General features: G+C 38.9%; 1 protein-coding gene across 1 annotated transcript in view; it reads right to left on the minus strand.

The window, feature by feature from the left end:
• Window positions 1-5,491: 5,491 nt before the first annotated feature.
• Window positions 5,492-18,841, minus strand: part of LOC128664254 (patatin-like phospholipase domain-containing protein 2) — a 61,707-nt gene continuing 48,357 nt past the window's right edge. The window contains exons 8-9 of the mRNA XM_053719053.1: window positions 10,684-10,800; window positions 5,492-8,501 (exon numbers count right to left, since the gene is read on the minus strand). Coding sequence (XP_053575028.1) covers window positions 8,213-8,501; window positions 10,684-10,800 — 406 coding nt within the window. The 3' untranslated portion in view covers window positions 5,492-8,212. The remainder of the gene's footprint in view (window positions 8,502-10,683; window positions 10,801-18,841) is intronic.

The following is an 18,841-nucleotide window of genomic DNA, read 5'->3' on the forward strand; positions in this document are numbered from 1 at the left end:
AACTAGTTATATATTTCTGATGAGGGAAGTGGGCGGCCTGGCATGTGGGTAAGGCGGTAATGGGGGGGAGGTGTGTAGGGTACAGGGGTTGGGGTATTGGTCTGTTGGTCAAACCCACAGGCCCTCCTAGTCTGCAGACCTCTCGGCCTGTTACTTGCCAAATTATGCCCCTGAGTTACGCGCAGTCACGCTTCTTGGTTACGTGGGGCCGCCCAGTTCTCTTGTGATGCTGTTGCATAGAATTGTGTTATCAATTAAAAATCCAAATTTAATTTCGGATATGTTATTATCCTAGAGGTTGAGGAAAGCTAATTTTTAATTAGATTTGAATTTAATAAAAACGTGACCTTTTCTAACACCAAATCTGTGTCTGTCATTATTTAATGTATGGTAAAAATGAGCTAAGGTTGGATCTAAACTGAAGTGGGGGTATTCAGCTAATAGGTATAAGTTGCAAGAAAAAGTATGTGAACCCTTTGGAATGATATGGATTTCTGCACAAATTGGTCATAAAATCTGATCTGATCATCATCTAAGTCACAACAATAGACAATCACAGTCTGCTTAAACTAATAATACACAAAGAATGAAATGTTGCCATGTTTTTATTGAACACACCATGTAAACATTCACAGTGCAGGTGGAAAAAGTATGTGAACCCTTGGATTTAATAACTGGTTGAACCTCCTTTGGCAGCAATAACTTCAACGAAACGTTTCCTGTAGTTGCAGATCAGACGTGCACAACGGTCAGGAGTAATTCTTGACCATTCCTCTTTACAGAACTATTTCAGTTCAGCAATATTCTTGGGATGTCTGGTGTGAATCGCTTTCTTGAGGTCATGCCACAGCATCTCAATCGGGTTAAGGTCAGGACTCTGACTGGGCCACTTCAGAAGGCGTATTTTCTTCTGTTTAAGCCATTCTGTTGTTGATTTACTTCTATGCTTTGGGTCATTGTCCTGTTGCAACACCCATCTTCTGTTGAGCTTCAGCTGGTAGACAAATGGCCTTAAGTTCTCCTGCAAAATGTCTTGATAAACTTGGGAATTCATTTTTCCTTCGATGATAGCAATTCGTCCAGGCCCTGACGCAGCAAAAAAGCCTCAAACCATGAAGCCCCCACCACCATACTTCACAGCTGGGATGAGGTTTTGATGTTGGTGTGCTGTGCCTCTTTTTCGCCACACATAGTGTTGTGTGTTTCTTCCAAACAACTCAACTTTGGTTTCATCTGTCCACAGAATATTTTGCCAGTACTGCTGTGGAACATCCAGGTGCTCTTGTGCAAACTGTAAACGTGCAGCAATGTTTTGTTTGGACAGCAGTGGCTTCCTCTGTGGTATCCTTCCTTGAAATCCATTCTTGTTTAGTGTTTTACGTATTGTAGATTCTCTAATAGGGATATTAGCATTTGCCAGTGACTTTTGTAAGTCTTTAGCTGACACTCTAGGATTCTTCTTCACCTCATTGAGCAGTCTGCGCTGTGCTCTTGCAGTCATTTTTACAGGACGGCCACTTCTAGGGAGAGTAGCAGCAGTGCTGAACTTTCTCCATTTATAGACAATTTGTCTTACCGTGGACTGATGAACAGCAAGGCTTTTGGAGATACTTTTATAACCCTTTCCAGCTTTATGCAAGTCAACAATTCTTAATCGTAGGTCTTCTGAGAGCTCTTTTGTGCGAGGCATCATTCACATCAGGCAATGCTTCTTGTGAAAAGCAAACCCAGAACTGGTGTTTGTTTTTTATAGGGCAGCTGTAACCAACACCTCCAATCTCATCTCATTGATTGGACTCCAGTTGGCTGACATCTCACTCCAATTAGCTCTTGGAGATGTCATTAGTCTAGAGGTTCACATACTTTTTCCACCTGCACTGTGAATGTTTACATGGTGTGTTCAATAAAAACATGGCAACATTTCATTCTTTGTGTGTTATTAATTTAAGCAGATTGTGATTGTCTATTGTTGTGACTTAGATGATGATCAGATCAGATTTTATGACCAATTTGTGCAGAAATCCATATCATTCCAAAGGGTTCACATACTTTTTCTTGCAACTGTATCTGGGAGGGTAGTTAAAGTGTAAATCCCTTAGTACAAATCATGTCTCCACAGTCAGATATCTGGTCACACGCCGATAAGGAAGGAAGCGATTGCCTGGATCCTGTGGCATCGCCGTCATCGTGCTGGGAACAGATAGGGTCTGTAGAGGATTTTTGTGGCCTGGGGGGGGGGGGGGTGGTATCAAAGGAGCTTTTACAACTAGAAAGATCACTGACCTCATCACTAGGATTGAAGTTGAAGTCTTCAGCTGCAACACTGGGACGTTTATTGGTACGCAAAGGGTTGAGCGATTCTCTGATTGTGTGTAGTAAAGCTCTATGTTGAAACTCTAAGGTATCTTCCAGCTCTGTTAGAAGCATTGTAGTGGACTCCATGTTCTAGTTCACACAGATAGTGAATGTAGTAGGCAGTCAAATTAGCCATTTTTATCCTATTGCAGGATATCTGAACCCCAGTATTGGGGGGGGGTAGTTTGCGGTAGCCCCAGACCTATGCTTTGCTCCTCACACAGGACTCGCCTCTTGAGATCCTTACTGTGCTAGGTCAATCTAGTTGCAAAATGGCTACCAGGCCTATGGAGAAGCTGAATGCATAGCTGTCCTAAAGAGCATAGGCAGAAACACGGTCAGATCATCCGATCTTGGCTTCTGTCGGTTCTCAGTTGAGAAATCCTTCATAAAAGTGGAGAATAATGGATATTTGCTATAATTAACTAAATACATTTCTTCCAAACTTTAGGAGCTTCACATAGACACGCTTTGCCGCTTTGAGAGCAGGCTCCGCCCCCCAAAACTTAACTTTTATTAAGACAATATAAAAGAAAAGAAAAAAAGTTTAAAATCACAAATGCTTCCTCTCAAAAATGAGTCTCATGATTTTTTTTTTATTAAGGAGGTCGGTATTGTTTATCAGAGTTTATATATAGCAATATTGCTGCCATCAAGCTTTATGCATTCAGATGGCTATTAGATCCGTTGAGGAATTCAGATAAATTAAGAATTAAATATCTCCTCATAAAGCTAAGGTCTATAGTATTAGAGAGTTAGCATTTGAAAATTAAAAAGATTGCAGAGACGCCACTTTTATTTTATTTTATATTGACTTAATAAAAGTTGCTTTATTTTTTCTTATAATATAAGACGTTTTGAGTGCTATATTTGTACTCTTTTTTTTTTTCCAGTTAGCTGAATATATTTATATATATATATATATATATATATATATATATATATATATATATATATATATATATATATATATATATATATATATATATATATATATACACACACACACACACACACACACACACACACACACTCTGACCCTAAACTGACGTTCGTGAAAGCAACCACCCCCATGGTGGGTTATAAACGCAATGCCAATATTCGAGACCTAGTCAGAACGCGGATCCCATCAACTTATACCAAACCACCAGTACAACCAACATTAGATGCTGCTACAAGTGCCCAAATTGCACTACTTGCAATGGCTTAATAGCAACACAGAAGTTTAACCAATTCCATCACATGCACCATGGAATATGTGGTCTACATGCGGTTTTGCCCATGTGGAAAGCATTATGTTGGGAAGACACAGGGGACATTAAGTAAAGGCATGGTAAACCATATAACTTCTATGCGACAGGCCCTTGACAAGGGACGATCTGACCAACCATTGGCACGCCACTGGTTAGAGACTAAACACCTTGTGGCTTCATTGAGAGTGATCCTAATCGACCATGTCCCAAAAAAACAGAAACAAGATGTGGCTCAAAAGGGAGGCTGAGTGAATCCTGAGATTTGACACTGTTGCTCCTAAGTGATTGAACTCTATGCCAGATCTTGGTAGTCTTATGTGATTCCAGTTGAGCTAGTGCTGATGGGTTTTGGGGTAGCGGTAGTATTTTCCGAATTCGGGAGTGTCTTGGTGTCTTTGGACACTGAACACATGCATTTTCATCCCTGAGGTGGGTTCCACCCAGGATTCTGTTGACCCTGGTGTGGTACCCTGTTATCCGGAAAACTGATACTGTCTGCTTCAACCCCCTCCGATTACTCAGTGTGGGCCTGCACTATCACTATGAGAATATGTAACCTCAACATGGCTGGTATTTATCCATAAGTTATCTGACTATAGAGTTATCTTACTTTACAGTTACCCTAGCTTGACCTAAACCAATATTCAGCATTCTGTATTATGCAACATGTGTTTCAATCCAGTTTATGTTAAAACTGTCTGTTGGAGTTATATGTTATTTATGCTTATGTTTCTACGGTTTTCTTTTTTTTTTTTTTTTAACTGTCCTTTGAGAGATAATGTTCAGATTAAGGATCTGTAATACATAGCCAGTGATATAGTACTTAAGTATATTTTTCACACATTGTCACATTAGGACAGGTTTACTGTACATGTTGGTGCATTTCTTGTCTGCTACTTTATTATTTTGTACACATACCCAACTAACTTATGTTTATGAATTTATTAATACTTTTGTTATTCACTTATCTATATAAAGGACACACTTAACATTTATGTTTCCCATCCAAGTAAGTGCTAAAGGTGGCAATTTGCTTAAAGGGACAGTCAACACTCGAGATAACATTATCCGATATTTAAAAATAAAAAATGAAGATCCACCTGCACCGTACTCCTTTTGTCTGTCCCTTTAATGTGGTCACACATTTTGTTCCCATTACGCCTCAAACATATTCTTTACACATGTTATGCACCACTTCCGGTTGGGAGCTGGAGATCCTGTGACACATACATGAGTTTAGAAAGCCCCACTTTCGGTTTAGAATGGTGATGCCACATCCGGGTCAGTGGTTAGTACCCGGTCTAGTTTCTCTGCACTTATAGTCATCGTTATTTATGTTAAGTAGATATTTCTAATTAACACAGTTAGTAACCAGGACATAGATGTTCTTTTTCTAGATTATGTATTGACGATTTCTGTGATTTGTAACGCCGGACCGGAGGTGGCTAGTTTTTCCACTTCCGGTTTGACAATCTGAGTTGGGTTTGTTTGCAACTGTTTGGCACCTTTCTACAAGGGTTGAGGTAAAGAGTATTAATGTTTTGCACTATTTAAGAGTGAGATTTACACTGTTTGTTCTGAAGAAGGGGAGAAGCATCCCCGAAACGTCAAGTAAACTTGACACATTTTGCAAAACCCTGAGACTTCACTGTTTGTTTGTTCAGTGTATTATTGTGCAAGTTCAGGTGGTTGACCCTGGAGGGCTGATTCGTATATAGAGTTTCTATATTTCTATCTGATGGTGAAATCTAATTTAAAAATTATAAAATTTATTTCAGTGTAAAAATAAATATTGGAAAACTCGGAGAAGAGGTCCGGTTTGGAAACCATTATATCAGGAAAAGGAAGGGTTTGTATAAATAAAAACACCACACTGTATAACATAAAATGTGAAATTATATTTATTCTTTTATAGATTAAACAATTTTATGAAAGTTCAAGAAAAAAAGGCAGACCAGAAACAATTCATATAACTTCCTTTGTACACATATAACAGTTACTGGATAACATTTCTTAGTACTTTGTGTTTTTAGTTTAATAAAAGTTTACATACTTACAGATTTAAAGACAAATTTACAAAAATAAATTAGAAGTGTAAAGATTTACTATATGACAGCAGAACAATTATTATTATTATAATGTAAAAAAAAATAAAATACTAAACTACAGTCAGCTTTAAATCTCTGGAGAAACAGACCAGCATCCGGATAAAAATGCTACTGTAAGTCAATGCTACAAATTGCAACAAAGTTATACAATTTCTCTGAAAGAAAGAAAAAACAAAAAAACACAATCATGTGACTATAACATCAAAACCATTCCTCTTTTATATTATATCAAAGTTACCCCAACATTTATACAATCCAAAACAGAATCACCTTGTGGCCATAAAGCTTAGTAAAATTAAAATAAAGTATTCTAAGCTAGAATACATTGTAGTCAGTGTCTTAGGGCCCGAAGGATTGTTTCTGATGAAACCGTTAAAATAAGAGATTGAGAGGATGTTTCATAAATCTACATGTGATGGTTAATTTGCTATATATTGAAAGAACAGCCCGAATCGCTGTATTTTTTTAAATAGCAGTTTCATTCATACAATGTTATTGTAGATGCGTAAATTCCGGTTATTGATTAACATCTAGAAGTTTTATTATCCCCCGCCTTGCTTTTTTCAGAGAGATCAGAGCGCATGAGTAGTTGTGTGTGTGGTTTTTTTAGCAGTATGGCTAGAATGTTGATTGGCTAAGTGTTTGAAATTTTGCCTTTAGGAATAAAAAAAAAAACATTATAGCTCGAATATATATATATATTATTTTTTTATTTTATTTTACCAACTCATTGTAGTGTAAGGTAGTGTTGAATTTGTTTTAACTATTATTTTAGTTATTCTAGGTTAGCAAAAAAATAATAATAATACATTTTAGTTTACTAAGCTTTATGGCCACTAGGTGGCTCTATTTTTGATTGTATGAGTGTCAGTAACTTATATAAAGGGTCAAAGATGTATTAGACAGGACTATAACATAGGACTGGTCACTATATCAGACAAATGATTAAGGATGTTTCCCACAAAAAATTGTGGGAATCTCATGATGCATGAATAAAAGGGAGATGTTTTAATAACTTTGCAGCTACACTCTACTGAATTTAAATCTCTGGAGAAAACAGACAAAAAATGCTGCAGAATCAGTTTGCGTACATTGTTTGTTTGTGAAATAAAGACCAATCCTCCCCATCTTAAAAGTATCAAAAGATGTTTTTAAGTCCACAGAATGACTATGTAGTCAGTGTCACGACAAGCGTTTTTGTATAATCCATCAATGACTTAGGTTCAGACACTACAGCCTGGGGTATAAAAGCTTGAGATCTGCCAAACACAATACCCAACTATGCAGAATTGTAATATTGTTACCCTTGGCCAGGTAATGCAAGTAATGAAGATAAACTGGAATACAAGTGTGTTGCTCCTATAAAGAAGTTATGGTATGAAGCCAGACTACTTACAAACATACAGGATGTGCGCCTACCTAACACTGGTCCATTTGCTGGTAAATAAATAAAGCTTGCTGACATTTTCAGTCTAGGACAGGAGAGTAAAACCCCTAATCTATTCCGATAAGCTAAATAAAGGTTAGATAGCACCTGTTTGTATTTTGTCTCTACATTCTGCAGTATTGGGATTTCTTTAAAAAAAAAACCTGAGTATAGCTGAGGAACGAATGTACCACACTCCAATAAGCACCCCAAGAAGTTAAAACTTCAAGGACATTGGGACAAGTCAATGTGACTTAATATTAATTTGCTTTACAAGATCAGAAGTCCTTTAACAGCCACAGATTACAGAAATTTACAACCATGCCGTGATAAAAAGTTTGCGGCATTTAAAAAGGATAGATTGCCCAACATTCACATTTAACAAAGTGCTATAAATGTTTACAATAAACTTGTTCTTTTTAAATTAAAATATATATATATATTCTGTAAAAACATAATACAGTTGTTAAAAACACACTTATTTTTTATAACTTATTTACAAATAATTTAGCCCAATTTAGCACCATAAGTGAAAGTCTGTTTTTTTGTCTATGTTCCTGATGAAACAAGATGGAAAATGTTCCATCAGATTAATAAAGTAATCTGTAGGCTGAGAAAACCTGATTGCACCATATTTAGATGTAGAGACCATGAGAACTCTAATATGGGTTGATCTTTAGCATATTCACTTCTCTATGGTATTATAGAAAGAGAATTTGGAGTTGGGAAACAGAAGAAACATCCCTCCAGCCGAGTCAAAGGGTATTTAGCACTAGGTAAATGCCAAACTTGGCCTAATGCAGTGCAAGTACAATCAGCACTGTCCATGTTACCCACTGTTTGGATTATGCATCATTATAGATTATTAATTATATTCAAAAGCTTTGGTTCTTGTAAGAACGTAATTTCGTAATTTGTTCCAAGTGCTTTCAAACGATCTTTGTTCTATTACTGGGGGAAAAACACCTTCATGTAGAGCAGATCATATCTGGTGCTATGGATCTCCTCTTAACTATGTAAATACCAGTGATGTAATATATTACAGTACTGTAGTTTGTTTCAAGTAAAACCTAGAAGCTATTTTCTGAAGATGAAGAGTCCAAACAGTCCGTGGAGAAGCTAAATTCTATTCCAGAGTCTTCTGAGCTAAATGAGGATTTGTGATATGTAGAGGACTCAAGATTTCTTATTTGATCTTCAGTGTCTGGAATACGATTCACATTTGAAGGGAAAGAAAAATCAAAGACCCAGCTCTCTAGGTCCACAGCAGAGAAGTTGTTTGAAGTGAGATAGGTGGATGCATGATTAAGCTGAGGTGGGAGGCTCAGACACTTCCTCAGTGTACTGCGTACTGGGGTCCTGAAAGGCAAGAGAGGCTTCATGTGATTTTTTATATACATTTAAAAAACAAAAACACAACATGACATCACACCCCCACGCAAAACAAAATACACAACTCTCCCAAAGAGCAGACAACATTTTATACATACATACACATAAAGCAAAAAATGTGAGCAGACAACATTTTATACATACATACACATGAAGCAAAAAATTATGCACTCACAGGTTTTTTTTTACCAAAAGGTGTCAAATTTATTGGATGACGTTTCAGATCAAAATTAGATCTTTCAATATATATATATATTGATCTGAAACGTCATCCAATAAATTTAACACCTTTTTGTGAAAATCCTGTGAGTGCATCATTTTTGCTTCAACTACTGATACCAATGCTGCACCCAGGAGAGATTAGTTTTTCATTGTATATATATGGGCACTCTCAGGATTTGTAAGTTCAAAATTAAAAAAACTTTATTCATTACATCAACAAAGAATGGTCGACGTTTCGGCCCTCATTCAGGCCTTCATCAGGACATATTAAATCTGCAAACAGCTGTGCAGCGGAACTCCCAAAAAGAAAAAAAAAAAAAAAAAAAGACGTCTTTCTTTTTGGGAGTTCCGCTGCACAGCTGTTTGCAAATTTAATATGTCCTGATGAAGGCCTGAATGACGGCTGAAACGTCGACCATTCTTTGTTGATGTAACGAATAAAGTTTTTTTAATTTTGAACTTACAAATCCTGAGAGTGCCCTTCTATATACGGATCTACATAGTCATTTTCTGAGGATTGCACCCAGGTCTACTACACTATATATATATATATATATATATATATATATATATATATATATATATATATATATATATATATATATATATATATATATATATATATATATATATATATATATATATATTCATAACATCTGCACTCACTGGTATTTTCCAACACAATTTTACTGTGACCGTGTAACATTTTGGGGATAATGTATCCCCTTCCTCAGACGTATTTTATACATTTCTATAACCACTTGGATCAACATTACTCCTCACCAGCCAAGGACTAACTTTTTACCATCACTACTAATTCACTAATCACATTTACACCTGTTTAAATATGAAGATATATAGGTGCTGTTAAAACCTTTTTTCTTTGAGATATATATATCACGTACTTCTATCCCTCTGAGGAAGAAGGAGACTTTGAAACGCGTCAGGGATGCTGTACGGATACATTTGGGTTACATTGAGGTCTTTTGTATGATCCTATTCTGACTATTGTGGCTTATGTGCTTTGACTTACCTCATAAAGATTGAGGTTTTTAAGTGTGAGTGGGAGACCTTGGGGGTACCTGTATTGTGGGGTTCTTAATAAAACTTGCTTCACTATTTTGGGACCTCTGTCTTTTTGTCTCCCTCCTCATTGCATGAGCCATCAACGCTTTCAGAGAGGATCGTAATTACTACCTCAGAATACAGCAATTGGCGAATACAGCTTCAGGTCCCTATCAGAACGGATCCAAATAACAGGAGCTGCAGAGACCTACATGGATTATCTTTTAAAGGGTGATTACTTACCTCATATCGATTGAGGTTTTCTAAGTAAGTGTTTAGATATAGGGGAGCTTCTTTCCCTGTAATTATCATCATTATATGTCCACAGAGATTTGGCGCAGAACAAAAGACTATATATAGATATCTCTCTCTCTCTATATATCAAAATTTTACTTTCGTGATTCAGATAGAGAATACAATTTTAAACATTTCAATTTACTTCATTCTTCAGATATCCTTTGTTGAAGAAATAGCAATGCATATGGGTGAACCAATCACATAATACATCTATGTGCAGCCACCAATCAGCAGCTACTGAGCTTATTTAGATATGCTTCTCAGCAAAGGATATCTAAAGAATTAGATAATAGAAGAAGTACATTGGAAAGTGGTTTAAAATTGTATATTCTTTCTAAATCATGAAAGAAAGAAAGAAAAAAAAATGTGGGTTTCATGTCCTTTTAAATCCAGCAGATACATCATTAGTCAAAAGTTTACTTCTATAACTGTGCAGTGGGACGACAAACTCATAACCCCCATATAACACAAGGCTGGTTTACCAGGACAGAACAAGCTTGGGGAGGGTGTGACAACGGATAATGTTAGTTATAAAACTCTACACTGATCAGTTTAGTATAAATACCTGTTCACAGGGATCAGCCTCTTCCTTGCCTGAGAATAAATAGCTCCAGCAACTGAGCACATCTGTTCCTGCATCCAACGAACGTCATCTGGGATATCAGGAAGCCAATCCACTAACCTGCAGAGCCAAACGGTGCAATGTGTCACCAGCTATTAAAGATATGCACTTAATGCAAATGATACATTTATCTACTTCATACAGACATCAATTGCTCACTAATCATCTATAATCTTGTTGGTGAAGCCAATGCTTCTGGGCTCCCGAGTGGGACTTTACTTATGTCACACACACACACACACAGTAGTCTGCTAGACAGAAAGGGCCAGATCCCCTTCATGTAAACACAGAGCTGGAACCCAAAGACAAGTGACAGCTATTTTATTTTTTACTTATCAGCAACACTTTTAAGACGATCAGAAATATATTTATTTTTTTCTTGAGATATACTGCTTACATTTCAGTGATCTACAAAATAAGGATCCAGTAAAAACTGTTAAAAACATTGGCCACTTCTATTAGGGTTAACATAACTATTAAGTTACGTGACAAAGCCATTGATTTTTTTTAATGCACATAAAGTAACTAAGTGGCCTGCTTTAGAGTAAAGGTCCCCTAGACGGCTGCCTATTATGCATAATAATGGTTATATTTATTTAATTCCAGTTGAAATTATTGCCATTATTGGGTTGAATTCAGGAACTCTGCTCAACGTATGGTAGCATCAGATGTGAATGGGTTTACACCATGTTTTCCAATATTTTACAGATTTTAGGTTCATCTTCAAAAGGGCCTTTAGGAGTCTCAGAGAAAGTAGACAAACGCTAGGGTATGGACCATTATAGAGCTGCAACAACTAATCGGCATAATCGATAATAATCGATTATGAAAATAGTTGTCAACGAATCTCATAATCGATTAGTTGGTTTGCAAATAGTTTGTCTGTGCACAGCACCAGCTGCTTCACTCCAATGAGCTCCTGCACATGGTATTGTGTTATGGTTATGCCCTTAGCCTAAAGGACATCTACAGACATTTACGTTTCACTTTTTTAGGACACTAAGTTTCTTTTTAAGTTTACAACTGCTTCTGTCTTATGTGCAACCCAGAAATAAAATAGGAGTCATAATTTGTATTGTTTATATTAAATCCGGTTATTTGGGACTACGCTTTACATGATATACTGCTGAGCTTGTTATTTACACCTAGCCCTAGATTGATGCCATTTGTTATATGAATTGATGTCACTATTACCTGTTTGGACATTTTTTTAGCAGATTGCTTGATATTGCTGATATATGTACTCTATAGATAAATGTGTAAGGCTGTGTCCTGTTACTGATATATAGTCTTTAGCCCTTTTGCCTTTTTTTTCTATTTTTAATTCAATGGAATATGTACCAAATTCAACCTCTGTAAGTATATATTTGTTATTTTAAGAGTGGAATAGATATTTTCCCCCAAAACCTTATAGATGGTTATTTACCACTGCATATAGATATTCAAGATATTTTTATGTTAAAATGAAGCCCAGGCTTACTTTGTTGAGAGGCCTCTTGCATTGGTGGAGAACAAAGATAAATAGGCCACCTTGGTGAAATTGGCAAAACCCTATTTATGCATCTCAGGCACCTCAACACAATCTGAGCGCCTCTTTTCTGCTGCAGGCAAAAAAGAGAGCCAGTCTCAGCCAGGAGCATGTGAACATGTTGACATTTTTGCATTTCAATGCAAATTTTCTGAAAGAGTGAATAACAGAATGTTTTTAACAGTGATAGTCTACCTATTACTAGTTCTACCTCTTTTCAAACAGTTTGTGGTTTTGTTTTGCTTAAAGGGACAGTCAAGTCCAAAAAAAAAAAAAAACTCATTTTTCAAATAGAGCATGTAATTTTAAACAACTTTCCAATTTACTTTTATCAACAATTTTGCTGTGTTCTCTTGGTATTCTAGTTGAAAGCAAACCTAGGGAGGCACATATGATAATTTCTAAGCCCTTGAAGGCCGCCTCTATTTTATTTACTTTTCCCAGCAGGGGAGAGCAAGCTCACGTAGGCCATATAGATAGCATTGTGATCACGCCCGTGGCTAGTGGCAGACACTGCACTAATTGGCTAAAATGCAACTATATGCAAAATAACTAAAAGTCATGTGATTAGGGGCGGTCAGAAGATGCTTAAATACAAGTTAGTCACAGAGGTAAAAAGTGTATTAATATAACAGTGTTGGTTTTGCAAAAAAACGGGGAATCGGTAATACAGGGATTATCCATCTTTTTAAACAACAAAAATTCTGGTGTTGACTGTCCCTTTAATTTTAAAAATGTGCTCTGCTGCTTAAAAAATTGGACCAACAGTTGTGTTAATGTTAAGTTTTAGTTGGAAGTTTATATTTCTCCAACATTGGTGTGTCCGGTCCACGGCGTCATCCATTACTTGTGGGAAATATTCTCCCCCACAGGGAAAGGCAAGGAGAGCACACAGCAAGAGCTGTCCATATAGCTCCCCCTCTGGCTCCGCCCCCCAGTCATTCTCCTTGCCGCTCTGAACAAGTAGCATCTCCACGGGGATGGTGAGGAGTTTGTGGTGTTAGTTGTAGTTTTTTATTCTTCTATGAAGAGTTTGTTATTTTAAAATAGTGCTGGCTTGTACTATTTACTCTACAACAGAAAAGTGATGAAGATTTCTGTTTAAGAGGGCTATGATTTTAGCACAAGTAACTAAAATCCATTACTGTTACCACGCAGGACTGTTGAAACCAGAGAACTTCAGTTGGGGGTAACAGTTTGCAGACTCATCTGCTTCAGGTATGACTAGTCTCCTAACAACACAGGCTAATGCTAGATGACAGTCATTTTTCCCCTCAGGGAAAACGGTAAGCCATTTTTCTTTCACCTCAGTAAAAAAGATAACAGGCTTCCCCTTTTTGATTTTTATGCTGGTAGACACTGTTAGGGGCCAAATCGATTGGTTTTTATTACAATATGATGGCAATTGAAATGTTTTATAAGCTCATTTACACTTGGGGACGTTTTTTTATTGATCTGGCTTGCTTTAGACACCTAAATCTAGTCAGGAAGGCCCCTTCACTCTAGTGTACTGAGGGAGGAGGCCTCATTTTAGCACTTCAGCTACGCAGTAGATTTTAAGGCAGTGCATGCAGTTTCATGTGAGAGGGTCCTGTGGCTCAGAAAGTGACTCCAGAAGGCTTATTTCTGTGGATGGTTGACCCCTAAGGAAGGTAAAAGCTGCAGCAATGCTGTAGCTGAGATTGTGGTGTATAAAAACGGTTAAATCCAACATTTAGCTCCGGTTTGCTTGTTTTAAGAGCTAGAGTCTCCATATTTGCTGTGCAATACTTTATAAGCATTAAGACACTGGGGTCCAAATTTCAGAAAAATCGGATATTGCCTTCATAGTTTTTTGAACATTCAGAAATAAAGTGTGTCATTTTATTATTTAAAGAGACAGTAACGTTTTTGTTTAAAATCGTTTTTATTGCATTGTTTGCCTGCCTAAATCTGTTTAACATGTCTGGGCCATCAGATAACCTATGTTCTGTGTGTGTAGAGACAAATGTGGTTCCCCCTTCGAGTGTTTGTGATAATTGTGCCATAGCGTCCAAACAAAATGAGGACAGCTCTGTTACATTTCATAATGTTGCCCAAGATGATTTATCCAATGAAGGTAGTGGGGATAGTTCTACATCCTCTCCTTCTGTGTCTACACCAGCTTTGCCCGCGCAGGCGACACCTAGCGTGCCAGTGCTTATTTCTATGCAACAATTAACAGCAGTAGTGGATAATTCTATAGCAAATCTTTTATCCAAACTGCCAGCATTTCAGAGAAAGCGTGATTGTTCAGTTTTAAATACAGATAAAAAGGATGAACAATTAGACGCTGACGATGCCTTATCTATTTTACCCTCACATCAATCAGAATTGGCTGTGAGGGAAGGGCTGTCTGAGGGTGAAATTTCAGACTCAGGAAAAATTTCTCAACAGGCAGAACCTGATATAGTAGCATTTAAGTTTAAGCTAGAACATCTCCGCGCTTTGCTAAAGGAGGTATTAGCTACTCTGGATGACTGTGATTCTATGGTAGTACCAGAGAAGTTGTGCAAATTGGACAAATTTTTAGAGGTCCCAGTGCACGACGACGCCTTTCCAATACCCAAAAGGGTAGCGAACATAGTGGATAAGGAGTGGGAGAAGCCAGGTGTACCCTTTGCCCCATCTCCTATATTTAAGAAAATGTTTCCCATAATAGACCCTAGAAGGGACGCATGGCAGACGGTCCCGAAGGTTGAGGGAGCTGTTTCAACACTAGCGAAGCGCACCACTATTCCTATAGAGGACAGCTGCGCTTTCAAAGATTCTATGGATAAAAAATTGGAAGGATTGCTTAAAAAGATTTTTGCTCAGCAAGGGTTCATCCTTCAACCAGCTACGTGTGTTATTACTGTCACTTCAGCGGCGTCCTTTTGGTTCGAGGAACTAGAAAGGTCGCTCCAGAAAGAGACTTCCTATGAAGAAGTCATGGACAGAATTCATGCATTAAAATTAGCTAATTCCTTTATATTGGATGCCGCCTTTCAAATAACGAAATTGGCGGCGAAAAACTCAGGTTTTGCTATAGTAGCGCGGAGGTCGCTTTGGCTAAAATCCTGGTCGGCAGATGTGTCGTCCAAGACTAAGTTGCTTAATATTCCTTTCAAGGGTAAGACCCTTTTTGGGCCGGAATTGAAGGAAATTATTTCAGACATCACTGGGGGTAAGGGCCATGCCCTCCCACAGGATAGGCCTTTTAAGGCTAAGAACAAGTCTAATTTTCGTTCCTTTCGCAATTTCAGGAACGGACCGGCTAATAACTCCACTGCCGCTAGACAAGAAGGTAACGCGGCCCAGCCCAAACCCGCTTGGAAGCCCATGCAAGGCTGGAACAAGGGTAAACAGACCAAGAAACCTGCTGCTGTTACCAATACAGCATGAAGGGGTAGCCCCCGATCCGGGACCGGATCTGGTAGGGGGCAGACTATCTCTCTTCGCTCAGGCTTGGGCAAGAGATGTTCCGGATCCCTGGGCACTAGAGATAGTTTCCAAGGGATACCTGCTAGAGTTCAAGGGACTTCCTCCAAGGGGAAGGTTCCACCTGTCTCGCTTATCTTCAGACCAGATAAAGAAACAGGCTTTCTTACATTGTGTAAGAGACCTATCAAAGATGGGAGTGATAAACCCAGTCCCCTCCGGGGAACAAGGTCTAGGTTTTTACTCAAACCTGTTTGTGGTTCCCAAAAAAGAGGGAACTTTCAGGCCAATTCTGGATTTAAAGATATTAAACAAGTTCCTCAGAGTTCCATCCTTCAAAATGGAAACCATTCGGACAATCTTGCCGACAATCCAGCAGGGTCAATATTTGACTTCCGTGGATCTAAAGGATGCGTATCTGCATATCCCAATCCACAAAACTCATCATCAGTTCCTGAGGTTCGCCTTTCTGGACAAACATTACCAGTTCGTGGCTCTTCCATTCGGTTTAGCCACCGCTCCCAGAATTTTCACAAAGGTGCTAGGGTCCCTTCTAGCGGTCCTAAGGCCGAGGGGCATCGCTGTAGCACCTTATCTAGACGACATCCTAATCCAAGCATCGTCTCTTTCCAAAGCAAGGGCCCACACAGACATTGTGTTGGCTTTTCTCACATCTCACGGGTGGAAGGTGAACATAGAAAAGAGTTCACTGTCACCGTCCACAAGGGTTCCTTTTCTGGGAACAATAATAGATTCTGTGGAAATGAAGATCTTCCTGACAGAAGTCAGAAAGATAAAGCTTTTAAACGCTTGTCGAGTTCTTCATTCTATTCCTGAACCCTCCATAGCTCAGTGCATGGAAGTAATAGGACTAATGGTCGCAGCAATGGACGTGGTTCCTTTTGCTCAAATTCATCTAAGACCATTACAGCTGTGCATGCTAAATCAGTGGAATGGGGACTATACAGACTTGTCTCCACAGATTCAAGTAGACCAGGTAACCAGGGACTCACTTCTCTGGTGGTTGACCTAGGATCACCTGTCTCAGGGAATGAGTTTCCGCAGACCGGAGTGGGTCATCGTCACGACCGACGCCAGCCTCTTGGGGTGGGGCGCGGTCTGGGACTCCCTGAAAGCTCAGGGCCTATGGTATCGGGAAGAGTCGCTTCACCCGATAAACATTCTGGAACTAAGAGCAATATTCAATGCGCTCCTGGCTTGGCCTCAGCTAGCGGAAGCCAGGTTCATAAGATTTCAGTCGGACAACATAACGACTGTTGCGTACATCAATCATCAGGGGGGAACAAAGAGTTCCCTAGCGATGAAGGAAGTAACCAAGATCATCCAATGGGCAGAGAATCACTCCTGCCATCTATCTGCTATTCACATCCCAGGAGTAGACAACTGGGAGGCGGACTATTTGAGTTGTCAGACTTTCCATCCGGGGGAGTGGGAACTCCACCCGGAGGTCTTTGCTCAGTTAACCCAATTATGGGGCATTCCAGACATGGATCTAATGGCGTCCCGTCAGAACTTCAAGATTCCTTGCTACGGGTCCAGATCCAGGGATCCCAAGGCGACTCTAGTGGATGCATTAGTGGCGCCTTGGTCGTTCAACCTAGCGTATGTGTTTCCACCGTTTCCTCTCCTTCCCAGGCTCATAGCCAGGATCAAACAGGAGAAGGCCTCGGTGATTCTGATAGCTCCTGCGTGGCCATGCAGGACTTGGTATGCAGACCTGGTGAATATGTCATCGGCTCCACCATGGAAGCTACCTTTGAGACAGGACCTTCTAGTACAAGGTCCATTCGAACATCCAAATCTAGTTTCTCTGCAGCTGACTGCTTGGAAATTGAACGCTTGATTTTATCAAAGCGTGGGTTCTCGAATTCTGTGATAGATACTCTGGTCCAAGCCAGAAAGCCTGCGACTAGAAAGATTTACCATAAAATATGGAAAAAATATATCTGCTGGTGTGAATCCAAGGGATTCTCCTGAAGTAAGATTAAAATTCCAAAGATTCTCTCCTTTCTCCAAGAAGGTTTGGATAAAGGGTTGTCAGCTAGTTCTCTAAAAGGACAGATTTCCGCTTTATCTGTCTTGTTACACAAATGACTGGCAGCTGTGCCAGATGTACAATCTTTTGTTCAGGGTTTGGTTAGAATCAAGCCTGTTTACAGACCCATGACTCCTCCTTGGAGTCTAAATTTAGTTCTTTCAGTTCTTCAAGGGGTTCCGTTTGAACCTTTACATTCCATAGATATTAAGTTATTATCTTGGAAAGTTCTGTTTTTGGTTGCTATTTCTTCTGCTAGAAGAGTTTCTGAATTATCTGCTTTGCAATGTAATCCACCCTATCTGGTTTTCCATTCAGATAAGGTTGTTTTGCGTACTAAGCCTGGTTTTCTTCCAAAAGTTGTTTCCAACAAGAATATTAACCAGGAAATAGTTGTTCCTTCTCTGTGTCCGAATCCAGTTTCAAAGAAGGAACGTTTATTACACAATTTAGATGTTGTTCGTGCTTTAAAGTTCTACTTAGAAGCAACAAAAGATTTTAGACAAACCTCATCTTTGTTTGTCGTTTACTCTGGTAAGAGGAGAGGTCAAAAAGCTACTGCTACCTCTCTCTCTTTCTGGCTGAAAAGCATTATCCGATTGGCTTATGAGACTGCCGGACGGCAACCTCCTGACCGAATCACAGCTCACTCTACTAGGGCTGTGGCTTCCACATGGGCCTACAAGAACGAGGCTTCTGTTGATCAGATATGTAAGGCAGCGACTTGGTCCTCTCTGCACACTTTTGCCAAATTCTACAAATTTGATACTTATGCTTCTTTGGAGGCTATTTTTGGGAGAAAGGTTTTGCAAGCCGTGGTGCCTTCCATTTAGGTAACCTGATTTGCTCCCTCCCCTCATCCGTGTCCTAAAGCTTTGGTATTGGTTCCCACAAGTAATGGATGACGCCGTGGACCGGACACACCAATGTTGGAGAAAACAGAATTTATGCTTACCTGATAAATTACTTTCTCCAATGGTGTGTCCGGTCCACGGCCCGTCCTGGTTTCCTAATCAGGTTGAAAAAATGTTTTCTTTATACACTACAGTCCCACGGCACCCTATAGTTTCTCCTTTTTC

This window comes from Bombina bombina, chromosome 6 (assembly GCF_027579735.1).
Source record: "Bombina bombina isolate aBomBom1 chromosome 6, aBomBom1.pri, whole genome shotgun sequence".
NCBI lineage: Eukaryota > Metazoa > Chordata > Amphibia > Anura > Bombinatoridae > Bombina > Bombina bombina.